We start from the raw sequence: 19,682 nt of genomic DNA on the forward strand, positions 1-19,682 counted from the left end.
GCAAACCCAAAAAGACCTAAACAAACAAAAAGCCATTTTGCACTTGGACTAGATCACAGTGACATAAAACCAGCAGGTGATATTCCCCATAGATCTAAGCAAGGTCTTCCTATTCCCATCTCAGCTGCAGTCAGTGTCTGTAACACCAACCACCTTTCCCAGTGTGATGTACATCAGAAATCCCAGCTGGGGATTAAGATCCCATGGGGCTGCCTAACACACAGAGCAGAGCTCCTGCCCCGGCTGGTTCAACACAGCCATGTCTCTCTACACTTTCTCAGCCATTCTGACTGCTCCTTTTCCCATGCACATCCCAGCTCTGAGAGTCTTCACCTTGCACCAGCAAGTGACTGAGCTCCACGCTGCCTGCCTGCATCGTTTGTTTGGGTATCATTAGATTGCCCTGACTGAAAGCCCTAATGAGGTGCTGATCCCATCATCCAATCGTTCGTCTGAGCTCAAATGCATCCCATGGGACAGCCAGAAAAGACTGATGCAAGAATTCCAAGTGATGTGTAACATGAAAGGGCGCTTTTCGCATCGCTAGGACTCACAGCCTGTCAGCACGGCCATTAGAAATCCGGGGCTACACAGATTTATAATTCAACCCTCCCACACACACAACTTGCTCCAGACTGAAATTTGGCACAAAATTCAGTCCCAGGAGGGTGTTAAAAAAATAACCTATTCAACAGTTTCCATCTCATGGCTACAGCTCACAGCCATTTAAATAATGGCAATTTCTCATTTGTCTTTTTAACCGAGGAAATCCAGTATAAAACACTAGATTTACATAACATTGCAGTGGTGATACAAGCTGGCAACAAACCCAAAGAGAAGGCTGCCAGAGCCGTTCTGTCATTCTCTTTGGGAGAATTTCTCCATTTGGATTCAGTTTAATGGAATGATTTTTATTAGGTCTAGCTGACATCACACGTAACCTGCAAATCCCACCTCCACACTGGCCAGGCACCTTGCCCTAGCTTTGTACACCTCGTGTGCTGGTTAGCAGGGGACAAGGCCTCCTGTGGTCACAGCAGCCTCCCACTTGTGCTGCCACTGTCAGTTCTTTGCTGCAAACTCTGCTGGCTGATTTAGAGGACAGCAATTAGCTTCCTATTGAGCTGCAAAGGACTGACTGGACAAGGCATGGACAAAACAAAGAAGGGAACTGATGCAAGCCAAAAGCAATTTGTCAGTAGAGCCTTTGATTTAGTCAGAGATTGTTTGGACAACTACCACACCTGCTTCCAGGGAGAGACATAGAGCCAAGCTTTCCGTGGCTGCAGCTCTTTCTCCACCAGGTATTTTAATTCCTACAGGATTATCTGTAATCTTGAGTTGGTCAGTGGAGAAAAAAATCCTCCAAGTTGACTCAATGCCACAAAAACTTCTTAAAATACACAGGACTTCAGATAGTCTGCAGCAAATCACTGCAGTGAGCACAAGCCTTCTGCTCCACCACCACTTGTGACAGCTCATATGGGACAGGTAGGAGCTTGTCACCCCAAAACAAATCATCTTCTGGGTGGCTATTGGCCCCCATCTCATCCACCAGCCACCACTCCTGCTTTCCCACAGCACACCTGAGACACAGCCCCTGCTGTCTCAGTCTAGCTGGAGAATAGGGTATATTAAAATTTTCATCAAAGCATCTGAACACTTTCTTTGCTTGTTATATAAGTAAATAAGTAGCCCAACTATAAAATTCTATGAGAAGAAAATGGAGATTTGTATCAGTGGTCAAGCCCAAGGCATCTTTCCTGTTCTTTAGAGAATTACTGACTAAAGGTACTTCAAACCAGTTTGAACTCTCTGCTGCTGCCAGCAAAGCTGCTACAAGGTCCTCTGTCAGTCAATGTCAAAATGCTTCTTCAAGAATGCAGTCATTGGTCTAAATTGCCATTGTTGCACTGACCCTCACATGTACTAAACCATCTTCCCTAAGGCCAGCCTCTGAGGTCCATGGTCCAGCTGTAAAAACTCTTCCACATTTCTGAGAACTACATATACAATAATTCTCTCAAACAGGGGAAATAAACTGAGCCCAAAGGACCACCTGAGTTTTCAAAACAGAAAAGAAAATGGGGCAAGTATCTGTAGAACCACCTTCTCCAACAGCAGCAGTTTTCTCATACCTTGTCCTTTAATTCCAAAGGGGGGTACAAAGTCCCTGATACGTGCCCATTTCCTGAAGGAATCATCCAAGAACATTGGTGCCGGCTTCGAGAACCTGAGAAAATCAAAATGAGAAAGAAATTAACTCCTGAACAAGGAAGGATAAACTTCTGCAGGAATGTTGAGAGAATCCATACCTAAGTGCTGATTCTACATTGTCACTGGCAACAGATTAATGTGGAAGATTTTACTTTTACCCAAAGATAACTGCAGTGAAATCCTGCCAAAATTTATGCCACAAGGACACCCAAATCACTCAAGTTGTGAACCTAGCAATCATTTCCACTGAACAATTTAAACTGCCTCAGTACTGTTTGGCTATTGATTCAACTACAATAAATTGTAAATTGCAAGCAGGGTTTAGGCAGTTTAACTTCCAGCTTTTTGAGCCCAAGCCAGGTTATGTGCTGTCTGTGTGAGTGTGTGAGGAGTCTGCTTTGGCTTCACTTGTGCACATACACAGCAGCAATCATCACACAGGCAAGAAAGAAAACAGTTCAGGAGATCATGAAGCAGCCTGTAGTTTACAGAGAAAGGAAATGGAAATTCAGTGCCTTCTTCTGCATTCATTAACATATAAATGCTTCAAGAGAGGTCCCTGCCAAACCAAACAGTTATGATCTATCCAGAATCCCTTACAAAAGAGAGACCTAGTCCTTCTTAACTATATCATTATGGAAATACATTATCCTAATTATACTCTCAACACACAAACACAGTAGCTAGTAAAAATTTGTCTCTTCTAGAAATAATTACTACAGTGGCCAGAGAAAAGGAAACAATTAGCAAATACAGAAACATTAACTTCCATATGGGACCATTTCTGAGTGTATCAAGTATACTAGAAAGCATGCTAATACTATTAGAAATCTGTTCATTCCATCATATCAAAACAGTAGCAGAGATGTTCTGGATCAAAATCAATCCCACCATGAAAAGGAATGTACTCCATGTTCAGAGAAAACACCTCCACTCCAGAGCCAGGTACATGCCCCTGAAACAGATCCAGCTTGGCCAACCTACACACGGGAGAAGGACAGATGTAACCCATGGGTTCAGCTCTCCCTTGAGGCTGTCTCTGTACTCAGCCTGGAACTCTTACAGCAATCAGATAACCTTTGCACTTGAACTACCTGATTTAGGATAAACTCATCTATGCTATGGCACAGCCAGGTATAGAGCAGTAATTTCAAATAGCAGCACAGTGAGGAAAGGCTGGAATAAAATCTAAATTATAACTGATCAAAGTGAAGTCCTCTCATAGATGCCTACTAAATCACAGATGCAGAAATCTATCAAAAGGGGAAAGAGACCAAGAGAATTTAACAAAACAAGACTTAGATTCACCCATGCATACTGCTTCACATCCACTCATGCAATCTTTAATAAGATCATTTATAACCATAAAAGCAAGATGCACAGATGACATGGCTGATCGAGAAGGAAAGGAATGTTTTTCCAGAGCTGAGAATAGAAAAGCATATATATAACTTTATCTAGGAAAAGGTGGAGGAGGTATGTTAGATATATTACAGTTTCTGAAGCTTTTAAGTAAAAACACCCCACAGGCCTATTTAAAAACAAATAGAGAAAATACAGCATTAACTGTAACACATTTACTCTGAAAATCTCCTAAAAACTTCAATAACCTGACAAATTAATTCAATGTTCTCTCACCCATCTTGGTGCACCAAAATATAATTATTATTTTTCCCTGGGGGGTCACCAGGGACTTATCCCCACCTCCTTCCAAGATCAGCAGGAGGAATCTCTGCAGGACTGTCATGCAATACAAGAGCTCTTATAAGCTGAAGAGCTACAGCATAGATGTTCACAGCCCTTCCTTTACAGCCACCCCTTGAACCCAGTAGCAGCCAGGTCCCACAGAGTGGTCCCTGTTCTCCACATGCAGCAGCTGCAGTGAGGGATGACAGCACTGCCTGGGGCTCACCAGCACCTTGGGGCTGCTTTGTAAGGTCACCAAGCTGCTCTGCTTGCTGCTGTGACATGCAGTCTCCAGGAAAAACTTGGATGCTTTACAAAATGCATATATGAGCAGCTTTTATTCTCTTCTCAAGAAACAAGGGGATTCAAGAGGTGCAGTGTAAATATAACCTTTGCCAGCTCAGTTCACCTGCTCAAAAGCACTGCATGAGAAGAAAGTACAGGGTATAAATTAGGGCCATACATGCAAATAACTGGCCTGTTGCAAGTGATACACCTGGAAAAGACAATTTACAGTAGTCTGATGGGGAGTAAGGAGTGCCTCTCCCTAATGTAGATTCTCATTTACAAGGTAAAACCAGGAGGGAAGACAGATCCTTCTAAGACTCCCTTGACCTCACGAGAGTTCCTGAAATCAGCTGAAGCTCAAGGCATGACTGATGTAATGCTCTATGGTATTGTTTCTGCACGTGACTAACAGGACACCAAAGTGGTGCCAAAGAAAGTGTAAAATGATCATTGCCTTTTTATTATATTTGCTACAAGTAAATGTAGGGGTTTTTCTAGCAAAGAACACAATAGCCTTAGACTAGCTACTATTATTTGGTATTTAGTATTTAATACTCCTGTATACAGGGCCAGGAAATGGACTTTTAACTCATACTTTTGCTTCATTTAAGAAGGAGGAAGAACAGCTTTGGGGAAATATTATATCCATAGGGGAAAAAAGGGAGCAAGTTAGAAGATATTTTGCTCCCATAAATCTTGAAAGTAATTCCGTTTTGGAAATATTAAGAAATTATGAATGCTGTAAGCTCATGTGCTTTGCCACCTCAATAAATCAGAGCAAGCCAGAACTGCTGTCCAGCAGTGACAGGGAAATGCTGTCTGCCAGACTCTCCAGGAGCGTGGCTGTTCTGTCTCAGCTCTGAACTGCATCTGGCATATTCCAGGGCCCTTCAGAAGAATCAGGATTTGCCTCCAACAGGCCATGGGACTGCTCTCTGCAGAGCACCTAAAATACATTCCAAGGAATGCATGGGAATTTGTCAAACAGAAAAAGCAAAGGTTTCCGAATGATGTTAAAACTCTGCATGTACTGAGCAGCTTGGTAGGGGATGCTGCACTTTGCCTGTCACAGCTGCCTAAAGGCAGATTGGCTTCACTGGCAACCATAGCTCCAGACACAAAACAGGTTTAGCTCCTTCAGAAAATGGTGCAGAAAGCGAAACTTTCCATTTTTCAGATTTAAATTTTAAGCACATCCCCTCTACTCCACCCCAAATTCCAGAACAGGCATAATGCAATCTCATTGCACGTGACAGCCTGAAAAGTTGAGGAATTTGGCTTCTTGTGGCACACACTTATGACCTGTGGAATTTGAGAGAGAAATGCCAAGCATCTGCAATCTCCAGTTTGAACAGCATACCCTGCTAAAATACAAATGACATCCAAATGGACTAAATGCTTGACATGATAATTGTGAGGTACAAAACAAATCTCTCCCAGTTCTCAAGACTGAATTCCTTATACAAAGACATTAATAAAGTCTCTAACAATTTGTCACCACGCACAGCAAAAGGAAGCGAGTGTTCTGCCAGAAACTGTTCTTAAACAGGAATCTATAATCACACAAAAATGTGATATATATTTGTGCCTATGGGACTCTGGCTTATGTGACAAAACATTAAATTTCCAGTTTTTTCCTCCCTGACAAGAAGAGTTGTGACCCTGAACCATTTCTAAAGGTTGAGTTAGCCTGCCAGAAGCTCCCCAGCCAAGTTTTTTGGCCATTCCAATTTGTGTCTGATACTGAGACCACTTCACAGCTACTCCTCTTTAATGAGCACCGAGGTGCTCAGCATAAGCAGCTCTAACTTCCCAAAGCATCTTGCAGTCACCATGCAAGGTAGCTATGGGAGAATTTCAGACATTGAATCTTCACTAGAATCTGCTCCCTTCTCCTCATCTGCAGATTTCCAGGCAATTAATATACAAATGTGTAGAAGAGAAAAAGCTACATGTCAGAGAAAGTAAAATAAAGAAACTGATTTATGTGTCTTTGGCTTTAACGAGGAGGGACGAAGAAAAGGTCAAGTTCCTGAATGAGTAAAGGAGAAGGCACCACATTTCTAAGGAACCACGACACTAAGGAAAGGCAGACTGGCAGCCACTAAGCTCCACTGTGAGCTTATAGTTCAGATATTCCTTTTTAAAACATCCTCCTTTACGCTGACCAGCGCTCTTGTTTATTCTTTAATTAAGGAGAATCAGTAGTACTAGAAAACTGAAAGTTGAAAGGAAAAAAAAGCCCAAACAGTGCTAGAACCTAATGCTCTGCAAAATCTGCATGCTGCATTTGTAAAAGGGCAGGAACACAGGAACAGTTTCTTTCTCTTTTTTTAAACCACACAAATAAATTATTTATTTGTTCTGGCATGACTTCTATCTTCTGTTTGCTGATGATCAAAAGCATCCATGGTTAGACAGAAGGCACAAAATCCACCAGTGTTATTAATTAAATACAAACTGAGGCCCTTGAGTGCTGAATCATTAGCCCTGACACAGGCATTTATGGAGAGAGAAAATCTAAACTAACCTTTTCCTTTTTCCTTACTAGACCTAGATGTATGCTGTCTCCCCTGCCCCCTTCTCTGGGGAGCAGCATGGTGTGATGGCATAGGAATGAGGAGGTTTGTGACATCCCGATTTTACATTTCTTATTGATATTAATCCTCTGCCAAAAACCCAAGCAGCTCAAAGATTCCTCAAGGAGCTGAAAAATTTAAGAAATTGCATTAATAAGGATTAATCCCATCCTACAACCAACATACTACTTTTCCTATATCAGCAAATGAGCCCCCAGAAAAAAAGATGGCCACAAGAAGAATATCTTGAACAGCAGAGATCAGGCCAAAAATTAAATTGATCTTAACAAACTGTAGAAGTCTAAAATAAAATAATATGGTGAAGACAACTTAGCACTGAGGAATGGTTGGTCAGAGCACCTTACCAGTGCCATTTGAGACCACCTGAGTCTTTTGGAGGAGAGTGTGAGTCACAGATGCCCACCCATCTTCTCCCATGCTCTTTGTGCCTACAGACCCTTGAGTGTCTCTTTCAGGTTGCAAAGGTCTCAGCTGCTTGGCCACCCCCCATACCAACACCACTGAATTCTGCAGCAGTACCACAGTGCTCTGCAGAAAATGTCACCAACACTCCAAAAAGATGACTTTGAATGGGCTTAATTCCATAAGCAAAGGGCAGGTAAAATCAACTGAACCAAAACCCCAGAGACCACGATGCAGTTATCCCTGCCTACTTCCCTGGGAATGATTGCTCTGTGCCTTTGAGGCACTCTGGAACATCTTCAGCCTTCTTGCCCTCTGCTCTGCATCACCTAGGAGGTTGTTTAAACTCATCAGTGCAGACCTTTTCTCATTGTCTTCTCATTGCTCTATTTAGAGCTGGACCAGCTGCTCTACAAGACGTATCTTAAAAGGCCCCATTCTCTGTGCTGTGGTTCATACAAAGAACATTGTTACACTCTTGCTAGAAAGATAAACATCCTATCATGAATGAAAAATGTAACTATTACAGCTGTAAAACTTGTTAAAAACTCTACTTTATTCAATTCATTTACTCTACTTTATTTCTTTTTTATCAGAAAGCATCAACTCAAGGACCAGGTCCAATTCTGGGCCTCATGTGAAAAACATGAACAAACTGAAAAAAGGCCACAGGAGACTCTGAAAAAGAGCTAAGGTCTAGAAAACATGGTGTCCGAGGAAAGCTAGAAAAAAATTTACTTTGTTTAGTTTTAAAAAAATGGAAGAGGACATGATAAGCCATTAAATATTACAAGGCTGCTGCAAAAGAGAAAGACAGAATCTCTATATCCCTGGTAAAGAGAAGTAGTAACATCAGTCCTAAAACACAGCGAAGAAAACTTAATCACTAAAAAATGTTTCTTATGCTTGGGATCATTACACATTAAAATCTACTGTCTGGAAATGGGTTACAGAACTCACATCAACAACACCAGTTTCTGATTTGACTGTATTATTTTTAACAAATTTACATCTATTAAACACCAGTTAGCCATAGCTATGCCTACTTTTAACAGGGAAACGCAAAGAGATGATGATCTTTTGAAGTTTTGCACAGGTCTACTTCATCTAAAACCACTTTCATACTGGGCTAACTTTGCTAGGAGGTGACAAGTAGCCAAGCTACAGTCTGCTGTAGCTGGGAATTGAGAGCTGCCCTTCAGACTCCTTGCACTTCTTAAGTATTTCTTTTCTTATATGGTAATCAAATTTCAGTACAATCACCGTAGATAAGCAGCACATGTATTTTTCCAGTCTGCTGCCTGCCAAGAGTGCTTTCTGTTTGTACCCCACACCTTTGTGATAAACAGGAAGACACGTAAAGTTTAACCTTTCTGCAGTCATTAATGTCTTGGGCTTACAGCACCACCAAGGCACAAAATGAAAGAATAATTTAATATTGGCTCAGTCCCTCCTGCTCACTGACTGTGTTCTGACATGCATAAAGTCCAACAAAGTGTTCCGAGCAGCTTACCTGTATAATGCAATTAATCATGGGGACTGGAAAAGTTTTGAGATAAACTAAATATTAAAGACAAATAGAAATCGGTTTGCCTGCTCTGATGAAAACCTCACACTTTCTTACTGATTCTCCAAACATTTCAGACAAAAACCACATAGGCATGCACAAAAATAACAAGAAGCTTGGTTTAAAGGTTGGTTTCCTCTTGGGAAAAAAACAAAAAATCAAACCAAAAAACAACAAAACTATAAAATTCAGACCAGGCAGAAACTTTGTCCTGACCTGCCTCATGGAGCAGCTTATAAGATAACATGCAAAATTTGTCATTGTTCACAAAACTCTCTAATACCAAAACACAATTATGCAAGGGTGAAAAGCTAACTTCTCAACAACACAAAGTTTTGTTAGTTTAAAAACCAGTCTTCTAACATAATTTCAATGTCATAGCTTGTTTCTCATGTGTTATTGTCAATGATGCAAGATTGAATTACAGCTCCTTTTTCCGACAAAAAGCCAGGTGGGGGGTTCAAGAACTCTGAGGGAGCTCTGAGCCAAATAGATGAGATTATGTGGTATTTGGAAACATGATGAAGGTGAGCGAAAGCAGACTGCAATTACTGCCTGAGTTCCAAAGCCTTCCGTGCAAACAAAACATGAGATGAAGAGGGAAGGTGAAAGGTCCAAAACTTCTCCCAAGAAGAAGGAGTTAGCTCCCATAGAAGATGCCAAACAGCAACTCTGCCAATTGGCCAGACTTTAGTGCAATATGCTCCTGTTAATATTCCACTGAAACAGGAAGGGGATTGTGCTTTCTAATGAACACCAATTGGAGAGCACTCACGTAGGGTCTGCTGCTGTGCAACACTGCACTCCCAAAAGGCAGAGTATCTGAGGGATCACTTTTTTTCTGGTGAAGATCTAACTCTGAGAAGACTGCAGAGGATGGGCACAGTTCCCAGCACAGACCTGTTGTCTTTCATCACACTAATTAACCAGTCTGTTAAACACAGTGACTGCACGTTACTTTTATACATCCAACTTAATGTTCTCTTTATCCTTCTTGCAGAGAAAAGTTAATCCCTGTCATTGCCACTCACTGCTCATTCTTGCCACCACTGGCCATGTCTGACTGTCCTGAGCTGCCAGAAGTCTTACGGTGGCACACAACAAACTGCATTTCTCTGTTTCAAAAGCCTCTGATCTCATTTTCTCCTACCACGTTATTTAATGTATATGCCTATCTTGAGGCTATCCTACTGTATCAGACCAATCTTCAGATTTCAAATCATTGGAGGGAATAGTAATTATGTCACTGCAGAAGGGGCCTGGAACACTTAATGCTGTAAAGAGACTGCTGTATATGTAGGGAACAGGACAGTGATGAAAAAGAGCCTTCTGCCATCAGCTAAGCCAAAAATGCACACATTGCTCAGCACAGCCAAGCACAGAACAGATGTGAGTGCTCTGTTATGTACAGCACAGGGGACAAGGCACAGAAGGGAAAGAGCTGTTGAAGCTAATGAACAACTAAGCACAAAATGAGTGGGACTCAATCCTGATACAAAGACAAAAATAAGGTCACCAATGTTTAAAAAAATCCAGAAGAGCTTTGTTATGGAAGCTAATGAAGACAGGAAAGCACAAAACAAATCACTTGATGTGAAGCTTGGTCATTTTATGAAAGGGGTTGCACAATTTGGTGTCTGCATAGACAGGAGACTGAACTTCATAATTAATTGAGTTTCTGAATGCCTGATGTTTCTTTACCTCTGGCCTGTTGCTCTTATCCAGGTCAAAAATCCACTCGGGACAAAAATTTCCTGAATAAGTCTTACATGAGAGAGGATGCTGGTAGAAGAAATGTCAATGTTTCAATAATTGTAACTGAAACAGATGGGTTGATCTGAGTGAAAATAGTCTTTCATTTTTTCAAGGCTCATACACTTCTGGAATGACCAATGCCATTTTAGAAGCTAGACAGAAAATTTCTATTAACACAACACAGAAAACATTAGTCTGTTGTGAAATACACATGGCATTAACAGAAGTCTTGTGAGCCCTTCTGATTTTCTTACATGTAGGGCAATATTCTAAAAAGTTCTACAGGACAGAGTTCCTCATATCACACTCCTGGGAGAATCTCAGCCTTCATGTTAAAAAAAACCCCACAGCAAATAAAAAAATATTTTCTAGACGTTTAGTTGGAAATGAGACCTCAATAACTAATAAATACTCAGAAACCTGAGGAGGAATAAAAAGAAACCCTTATTTTTCAACTACATGAAATTTCTGCCCTGACTCGTTATTACTGACTATTTGCAGGTTGCAATTCTCATCAGTGCAGCTCCCTACAGTGACTTTAGGGTGATCCAGAGAAGGTTTCCCCAACGAAAATGCAGGCAAGGGACAAGCTTGCTTTCACACACCAACAGGACATGAGAGGAAAACAGTGAAAGTGAGGGAAAAAAAGTCTGCAGAAGCTATTACTCTGACAGCTGCCTACAGCACACAAGACAGGCAGATAACTAAATACAAAGAAACAAAGACAAGAAGTGAATCTTCTTGGAACACCTCAAATTGATGCTCAAAGACAATTATACAGATAGTCCACAGTGATGTGTTTTTTCAAATTCCTAAGGCCTAAACAATTTAGCTTGTCATGCTCCTCCTTGTAGGAAGTTGTTCAAGGAACAGTTGTGTGATTTTCAAGCTTGCCAAGAAGTCAAAGCAGCATCATTCACCCAACCAGAGAAAAAGCTTATTTCCTTCTATTAGGTGAAACAGGACAATGTAGCTTTAAGTGTCATCTCCTAGGTACAGCCACCAAATGTGCATTTGTAGAATATACACAAAAAAAAATTACCATTACTACCAGAATAATTTCACTTGCTGGAAAACAGTTACAGATAGATCACAAAGCTGCTATTAATGAGATCCATCTCAATCTCAATGGGAAAAATTCCAGATGCGTTTCTGTTTCTCTGCTGCAGAATAGACTTCACATTGTAGTGCAGGACAAAGTGGGGGCAGCCAGTTGTTACTATTTAAGATTCAGACAGAAGCTTTTTTCTTCCTTTAACCAGATGCAAAAACCTCCAAGGATTTCACTGAAAGCCTGACCAAAAAAAACCCCAAAAGCCCAAGTGGGAAGAGTGTTTTCAGAGGGATCTGTCCCCCTAGGTGCCAGAAGGTACTTCTGTAACTGGAGATAAGGCTTGGTGGAGTTGACACCGACCTCATACCCAGTTTCATGTAATTTTCTGGCTCCTCTGTCACCTTATTAATTCCAGCCCTTAGCCCAAGAGTGGTGATCTGTAAAGTAACATGCATAAAAATCTTCCAGATAATATCAGCACTATTTAATATACGCCTCTCCCCTTTCGTCCCATGGTTTTAAAAATAAACAAATACTTTAACAAAACAAGGGTAGGACTCTGAGCTTGTAAAATCTCTTTCTAGGTACTGTTTCCATAGATAAGGCACAGAGACTGGACACCGAAGAGTTTCCATGCAAGAGGCCACCTGACAAAACCAAAAGGATTTACTGACTCTCAGAGCAAGTGCGTGCCGTGGAGAAAGCTGCAAACAATGACAGCACAGACAGCTACATCCTTTCCTCATCCCACACAGAAAGTGTCTAGCTTGAGTTAGAGATTAGGCAGGGAAAAGAGACTGGAGGTAAGACTTGACTATTTGATGAAGTAAAGAACCACAAACTATGTGGACTTCTCCCATCCTACCTGAAAAGCTGGTGTGAAAAATAAGGCCTGTCCTTCCAGCCAGCACAATCCCTGGCCTTGTCTAACCAGGGCCCTCTGCTCTGCTGTGTCCCCACGTCCACATTCATCACACATCTGGCAAGAGACAGTGCAGCAACAGCACCCACAGCAGTAACTTCACAGGACTCTGCCAAGAGGCTTGATGGATACCTGAAGCACAAGGTATGCTCTTAAAAGCCTGCCCTCTAAAATGCTATAAATCTCCTGGAAGAACTGATATCTTCCCTGACTCACTAATCAAAGCAGAGACACCCTCCCAGTTCTTATTGCTCCACTTGAAGAATTGTACAACGTTCCTCCTCATTCCAGGAATGGAGTTTTTCAATGAGATAGTTCATTTCAACAAGTTCCCACAAGAAAAACTGCAGAAAAAAGGATACTGCTGGTTTATGCATTTGAGATTTATGTAAATCACTGAAATAAATACTAAATATTATTAGCTACTAAAGGAAATGGTTACGGTGAGGACGAGGGGATAAAAACCTCACACAAAAATGCCTTCTCTTTCAGTATCCTTGACAGAGAAAGCACTTCTCCTACAGCTGTGGGAACGAAAACAAGACACAACGGCTGAAGTTAAAATTACACATCTTTGGCTGTTATCAAAGGGAGCTATAGCACAGGGACAAAGTGCAGTCTGCGTGATTCCAATTCCAAACCAAAGAAATGCTGCAGGCATATTCATCATCGACATTTGTATTTGCTCCTGAATATTACAAAGAGCAGTGAACATTGCTGATCTGCTACTTTTGTCCCAGCCGCAACGTTTAATTTCGTCAACTGCATTCAGCCTTTGTAGAAAGCATCAATAAGTTCACTCCTACAATTGATACTCTCCCAGTGACCCCCTCAGGCAAACCAACATGAAGCAGCTCCAGCGTGCAGCACTGCCAGCTGACACAGAAATCCTGCCACACCCGGGTGTTTTCCATACCCTTAGAGCGTGGGTGGAACAAAGTACAGAGAGTAACTCTGCATCTCCATGAAGGGACACAAAAAAATCAGAATCGTTTAGGTTGGAAACGACCTCTAAGATGAGTCCAACCATTAACCCAGCCCTCCCAAGGCATGTCCCCAAGTGTCACATCTAAATGTCTTTAAGCTCCCTCCAGGGATGGTGACTCCACTACCTACATAGGCAGCCTGTTCCACTGCTTGATTTTGGTGGAGAAATTTTCCTAATATCCAACCTAAACCTCCCCTGGCACAACTTGAGGTCATTTCCTCTTATCCTGAAGAAGAGAAGGAGTCCCACCACACTAGAACATCCTTGCAGTCTCTCATCCTGGAGAGAGTGAGGAAGTTCCATCTGAGCCTTCTTTTCTCTAGACTAAACATCCTCAGGTCTCTCAGCAGCTCCTCATAGAACTTGAGCTCTAGAGTCTCCACCAGCTAGTCTCTGCCTTAGCCTGGAATTCAGTCTATTCACTGTATTTTCTTAACATCATCCGGTTTGGGTTCTTATCCTCATTCTTTTGTTTGCCCACTTAGTTTACCTAACCACTTAGATGGCACTCCACAAACAATTACTTTCCATTTACGTCTGTCATAGAGAAGGTGTTCTGTGTTTTCTTTCCACTTCTTAAAAGTATTAAACTTTTCACTACAGACATTTTGGAAGCAGACACGCTTGGTGTGACAGGGCAAGAAATCTCTCCATTAAAATGACAAATTGCAGTCATTTTGTTCTCATTTAATCTTACTTTTAACAAAACAATCACCTTGTTACAAAAAACTGAAAAAAGGCATGAAAGCTCTCAGCCTGTAAAGTGAAGGCTTTGAAATGTACTGGCAAAGAAAATGAAGACCATAATATAAATGACGAGTAATCTTAATCACCAGCTATTTCTAACATCTTTTTGTCTTAAGTACCTCTACCCTCTAATAAATCTAAAAATGCTTAGTCGCTTCTTTGAACTTACAGAGGTACAACAGAACAAATAACAAGAAAGCTATGCTTCAAGCCACTAAATAAAGAAAGAAAATATGGCAATCAATAATAACCCTTTTTTCCCCAAGCTGTAAAGTCCTATAAAATGTGGTGACTGATCTTCAAAATTTTTCCCAAATAGTTATTTTTCTAAAACTAACTTCCCCATATTAACTTATAACAGTTTAAAAGAAGTTAAAAGTCCACAACACCATCTAACTCAGGATATTCTTAAATTTCCTTGTCTAAACAGGAAAGTTGAAGGACTACATTAGCCAAGTATCTGCTGATCTCAATGACAAGAGAAATTGCAGATTTGCATTAGCCAGCAAAATAGCAATGCTGTTGGCCAAAAGGAGAACTTCCCACAAGTATTTATGGGTGCTCTTAGGGCAAGTGTTCAAACAGACAGCTGTGGAGTGAAAAAGCAGTACAGGATGATCCCACATTACTCTCTCTGCCTCTGTAATGCTCATGGCTCAGCCCTCCTAAATTATACCTTTCCACTGGACATTTTGCTTTCCTGGAGCTGCAGACTAAGTGCACTTGGCCATGACGTTCACAAGCAATACCACTATAAAACTGAAGAATCTCACATCAATGCTGTGTAAATGTCAATGTCTACACCCCAGACTACAAATGACTAAAGATTTTCAGAGACAATCAGCATTCTGCTGAATTCAAGAGCAACTGCGTAGTAACCGGTCTTCTCAACAGGTTACTCATGTTACCATACTTGTCTTGTAGCAATTCTTTCTGAGTATTCCCAGTACCTGTTTTCCCACCATGACAACCTGATACATGTTCTGCAGCAATGGTTTTCATTTGAATATCTTGGCCAGTCATGGAGTGAATCAAATTGACAGCCCCTCTGCTGATACCAAGCTTTAGAGGCAGCAGAACAGGTCCTGTCAATTTTTATCAGCTCAACTTTGAAAAATGGTGCCCCTAGTTAGAGGGATTAGTATCTCCTTGAAAATAGGTATTAGGAATAAAAATACAAAGCAGCTCTAGCAGAAATAAGAACAGGCTGATGTGCAGGACTATCAACAAATTGCTTCCAAACCTGCCTGGGGCCAGCACAGCTTTGGAGAATCTGTAACACTTGGAGGGAGCTTTCATTCCATGGCAACTTACTTCTTTTGATACCAATCTGCACAAATCTGAACAAACTGCCTGCTCTACTCCGTGTTATCACCCACTGAAAGCTCCCGTGGGTGCTTCTTGAAATGCACGTGAAGAGCCCGGACTGAGGCAGTGACCTTGAGGCATCAAGCTGTGCCAGCACCAGCCACCACCAGCAACCCCAGGACAGGCACAGGGATCAGAGCTGTGCCCTCCTGGTAATTACAGACACTGCATCAGAACTGGTTGTCTCTGAGGGGGGGGAAGTGTTGTTTGATTTTTAGCTTGGGATTATTTTTTTAAGAATTCATCAGCTTGATTGCCCAGCAGTAAGGAAAATCCCTCCTAAGGATGCGAGTGAGACTGTGCTGGGGCAGATCAGAGTTCAAAATCTCTTTCCCAAAAATGGCAATAAATGGATGTCCAAGGTAAAGCAAGAACAGGGCAAAGAGATAAAATATTTCCTCCCTAACATTCACACAGCTTTCAAACATTTTCAGCTGAGTGGATTTCCTGAGCTTGATGTGGTTTGTCTAATCAGCAACCCCCCTTTCCCTCCCAGCAATGGATCCCTCCTCCAAATGTTTGTCCAGACTCCTCTGGAATTTGTACAGACAATTTGCAGCTGTCACATGTTTTGGCAAGGAATTGCCCAGGTATATGACCTGATACATGAGGAATTGAATCTTTTTTGTTCTGATGCATGTAAGTAGAAACACATTATGCAGAAAGACTGTATCAATGATTTTTCCCTTCTACCTTTTTTCCCTGTAGTAAAAGCCAAAGGTAAATTCAGTGCAGCTCAACCAGAAGACCCCCCACAAAAGATCATATCTTCTTCCAGCTGCCTCAGCAATCACAATGTCCCCTACCTCTCAATCCCTCTTTGCCCTCAAGGTCTTCCCTTACTCTGCCTTTGGGATTTGACATTACCAAGCTTGAAGAAATTTTGTTTCATGCTGCTCTCATCTGGGAAGCCCACTCCACCTCTGCACAACAGAAGTGTTTTCATCAGTTTGTCATGTCCCTCATGCATTCTCATACTGTATCTCCTAAATCTTCCAACTGGCTCCCCTGATGTCTACCTCATGCCACTTGCTCCTACCCATCAGGGGAGCACCCTCCCCTTTCTGGCCTGGCAGACCACCCAGCAACATTTAAATTGGGAAGTACTGCAGGCATTATTGCCTCTCCCATCTCATAAGGAGTTCAGCCTCCTCCTGTGTTCACAGGAGGAGCTTTCCCTAACATCTTTCTGGCTGCTGAGATGGCTGGGAAGTTTCAGATTTACAGCCTGTGATTGAAAAGCTCTCTCTGCACATTGTAGTTCCTGACAGGACCATTACAAATTCCAGGGAAGGACATGGACTTGCTGGAGCGAGTCTAGAGAAGGGCCACGAAGATGAGAAAGGGCTGGAGTGTTCAAGGGTAGGCTGGATGGGGCTTGGATCAACCTGGTCTAGTGGAAGGTGTCCCTGCCTGTGGCAGGGGTGACTGGAACTAGACGATCTTTTAGGCCCCTTCCAACCCAAACCATTGTATGATCTGCATAGGACTGAAGGGCCATACAGTAAACCCCAGCCACTTTTTGGAAACAGAACACACGCACAGAAACCATGACACACTCAGGAAATGGTCTGGGCTTCCAGCTGGTGAAAAACATGAAGCCACTATATCCACAGACTCCACTGGACAAGAAACAGCAATTATGGCAGCTACCAACTGCTTCAAGAGATCCTTTCCCGCTCCTTTGCAAGGGCCAATGTTTGTCAGCAGCTGCACACAAGGAATCAAACATCAGCTTTCAAAAAGACATATTTCATTAGGAGATGAGGTCTGTCCAGACACAAATGACAAAGAGCCACATTGCTCCTCCTTAGCTTTTGCTAGCGTGGGAATGAAGCTCAGACACACGAAAACTTCCTCCATAGCAATGTCCTGCAGCTGTCAAAGAACTGGCATGTGAACAAGTCAGGCACAGGAAGGAGAGAAGTGCTACTACAACCCTGGCCAACTGAGCAACATCAGATTCTCAATCTGACAGCACAAAAGTAGGTGACCATAGAGACACCCTCCTACTTTCTGTACAGCTTTGACTCGGACATTCACGTTGTCCCTTTGGACCTGCAGCAAGTACAGGAATATGTATGCTTGGATCCAGCAATAGCAACTTAAAACCCAGTCTTGTGTGGGAAGTGTTGACAAATTACCTCTGGTAGACACTGAAATCACTCAAACAATTAACTGTGATTAGATTAGCTGGTAGGCTTGGAAAAAGGCTACAAATAAGATGTGTGCAGCTGCACATGTTTTTACTCAATTAGATGACAGTAGGACATGTATTACTTCAAACATCAAGGCTACACCAAATCAGATAAGCAATCCCACCTAAAACAAAAACCAGCAACATACTTCCCACAAATGTAAAATAACTTTGTGCTACGGCATAGTGGAATAAACTGACCAGAAACACAGTTTCTTCCCAGCCCAAATCAGCTTCAAAATCAATATGTTAAAGAGCAAGAATTCACAGTCTTACTTTTTAAAAAATCTACTGTAACTATAGAAGTTTTATTACTTCTCTATTAGTATTAGTTTATGATGTTACATCTCTCTTTCAGACCCTTTCTCAGTAAAGTGTATAACATGAGACCAGTTTGAAACATGATCTATTTCCATTTAATTGAAAGCCAAGAAGGCTTAATATTAATGCAATTTACCACTTACATTCACTAAATTGTACACACCTATGGTATCTCCTCTGCAAACTAAATGCACCACATTTTTGTCCATACAAAATCTGTCCTTCCTAGACAGACATGCTATGATTTTGTTTTGGAGTAGATTAGAAATCAGATCTGAAGTAATTTGCAGACATGCGGGTCTTCTCTACCACTACCTCTTCCTAGCACGGGGTAAGAGGAAGAGCACAGGACCAATACCTGAGCACTTCGGGCTCCTTCTAAAGCAGGCTTTACAGAACTGGTGTGAAAGAGCTTCTGAAGGACCTGTGAAGGAGTGCAGTGGAAAAACACATTTTGAGAAGAGCCAGCTTGAGGGTGGTAAAGGGTGAAGTAACCTAAAAGACTACCAGTTTAAATTTGTCACATTTCTTCCACCCCCTCCTGTAAAGTCACATCATATCAGCTCAGGAAACATCACCAGGAAGATATAACAAGAAGAGTCATAAACACAGGATTCCACAGACTACAGGACAGGCTCTCTGGTGACTTGGATTAGATTTATAAAACCATATATCAGAGTCACACCTCTACAGTCTGCTTGGAACCTATCTGAGAGTAGTCCTTGAAGCTTAGCAGTGAAGCAAGTAAAAGAAGACAGGGAGAACAAAAGACCCGTAAATGGAGGGAGAAAAACAGATACAAGGCAGTATAAAGAAAGCACAATGATTTGTCGTAAGTGATGCAACAGGTCACAGCAAAGAAGAAAAGGACACTGAATTGTGATATTTGAGCCACTATATATATAGCAAAACTTCAAATACGTTCACACTGCATCACATTGAACTACAGGAGTCTTGCTGATCTCTGTCATACCATGGTCACCTAGATGCTTCAAGGTCTGTTTTGGGCATTGCTTTTAAAGAGGTTTCCTGGTAGAGCATATTTATTGTATTGTGGTTTTTCAAGTCTATTGGCAAGTTTAGGCAATATATTTGTTTCTTTCGTTCCTGCAGCTGAAAGTCTGATTTTAATGAGAGACTGCCCATTTTGGTTAGCAGCTCAATCTTTACATTCTTAAGCCTCTTTAAAATTCCTGGATATATACAACCTAGGATGGGTGATTTAGCACCGATTAGTTTAGTGGTGTGAGAGAGACCAGAGACACTGCTCAGAAGTGTCTGAAGTGTTCTGAAGTTAGTTCCTCAGCATATGAGACTTGAAAGACAAAAAATAGGAGAGCAGCTTTACAAATTGCAAGAGGGAGGAGAGCTAAAGCTTCAGTCATATACTCTATCCTCCACCTCCTTCCTGTCTGTAGAAATGAAAACAAAATGCCTCTAACTTACAAAAAATACTTGCTCCTATGGGCAGAAGCATGACGAAGAATCCACCCTCCAAGCAGTTTTAGTGACAGCTTGCATAGTAGTCTACATCTTGATCAATGAGGTTCTTTTTAAATGATTAGCAAGG

At 41.7% G+C, this 19,682-nt stretch overlaps 1 protein-coding gene across 9 annotated transcripts in view; it reads right to left on the reverse strand.

The window, feature by feature from the left end:
* The window catches only part of ST3GAL3 (ST3 beta-galactoside alpha-2,3-sialyltransferase 3), a 182,780-nt gene that overhangs the window by 68,401 nt on the left and 94,697 nt on the right, over window positions 1–19,682 (reverse strand). For all 9 annotated transcript variants that reach the window (XM_063407265.1, XM_063407262.1, XM_063407267.1 and 6 more), the window contains one exon: window positions 2,139–2,233. In XM_063407265.1, the coding sequence (XP_063263335.1) occupies window positions 2,139–2,233 (95 nt within the window). The remainder of the gene's footprint in view (window positions 1–2,138; window positions 2,234–19,682) is intronic.

Source organism: Prinia subflava, chromosome 10 (genome assembly GCF_021018805.1).
Source record: "Prinia subflava isolate CZ2003 ecotype Zambia chromosome 10, Cam_Psub_1.2, whole genome shotgun sequence".
Lineage (NCBI taxonomy): Eukaryota > Metazoa > Chordata > Aves > Passeriformes > Cisticolidae > Prinia > Prinia subflava.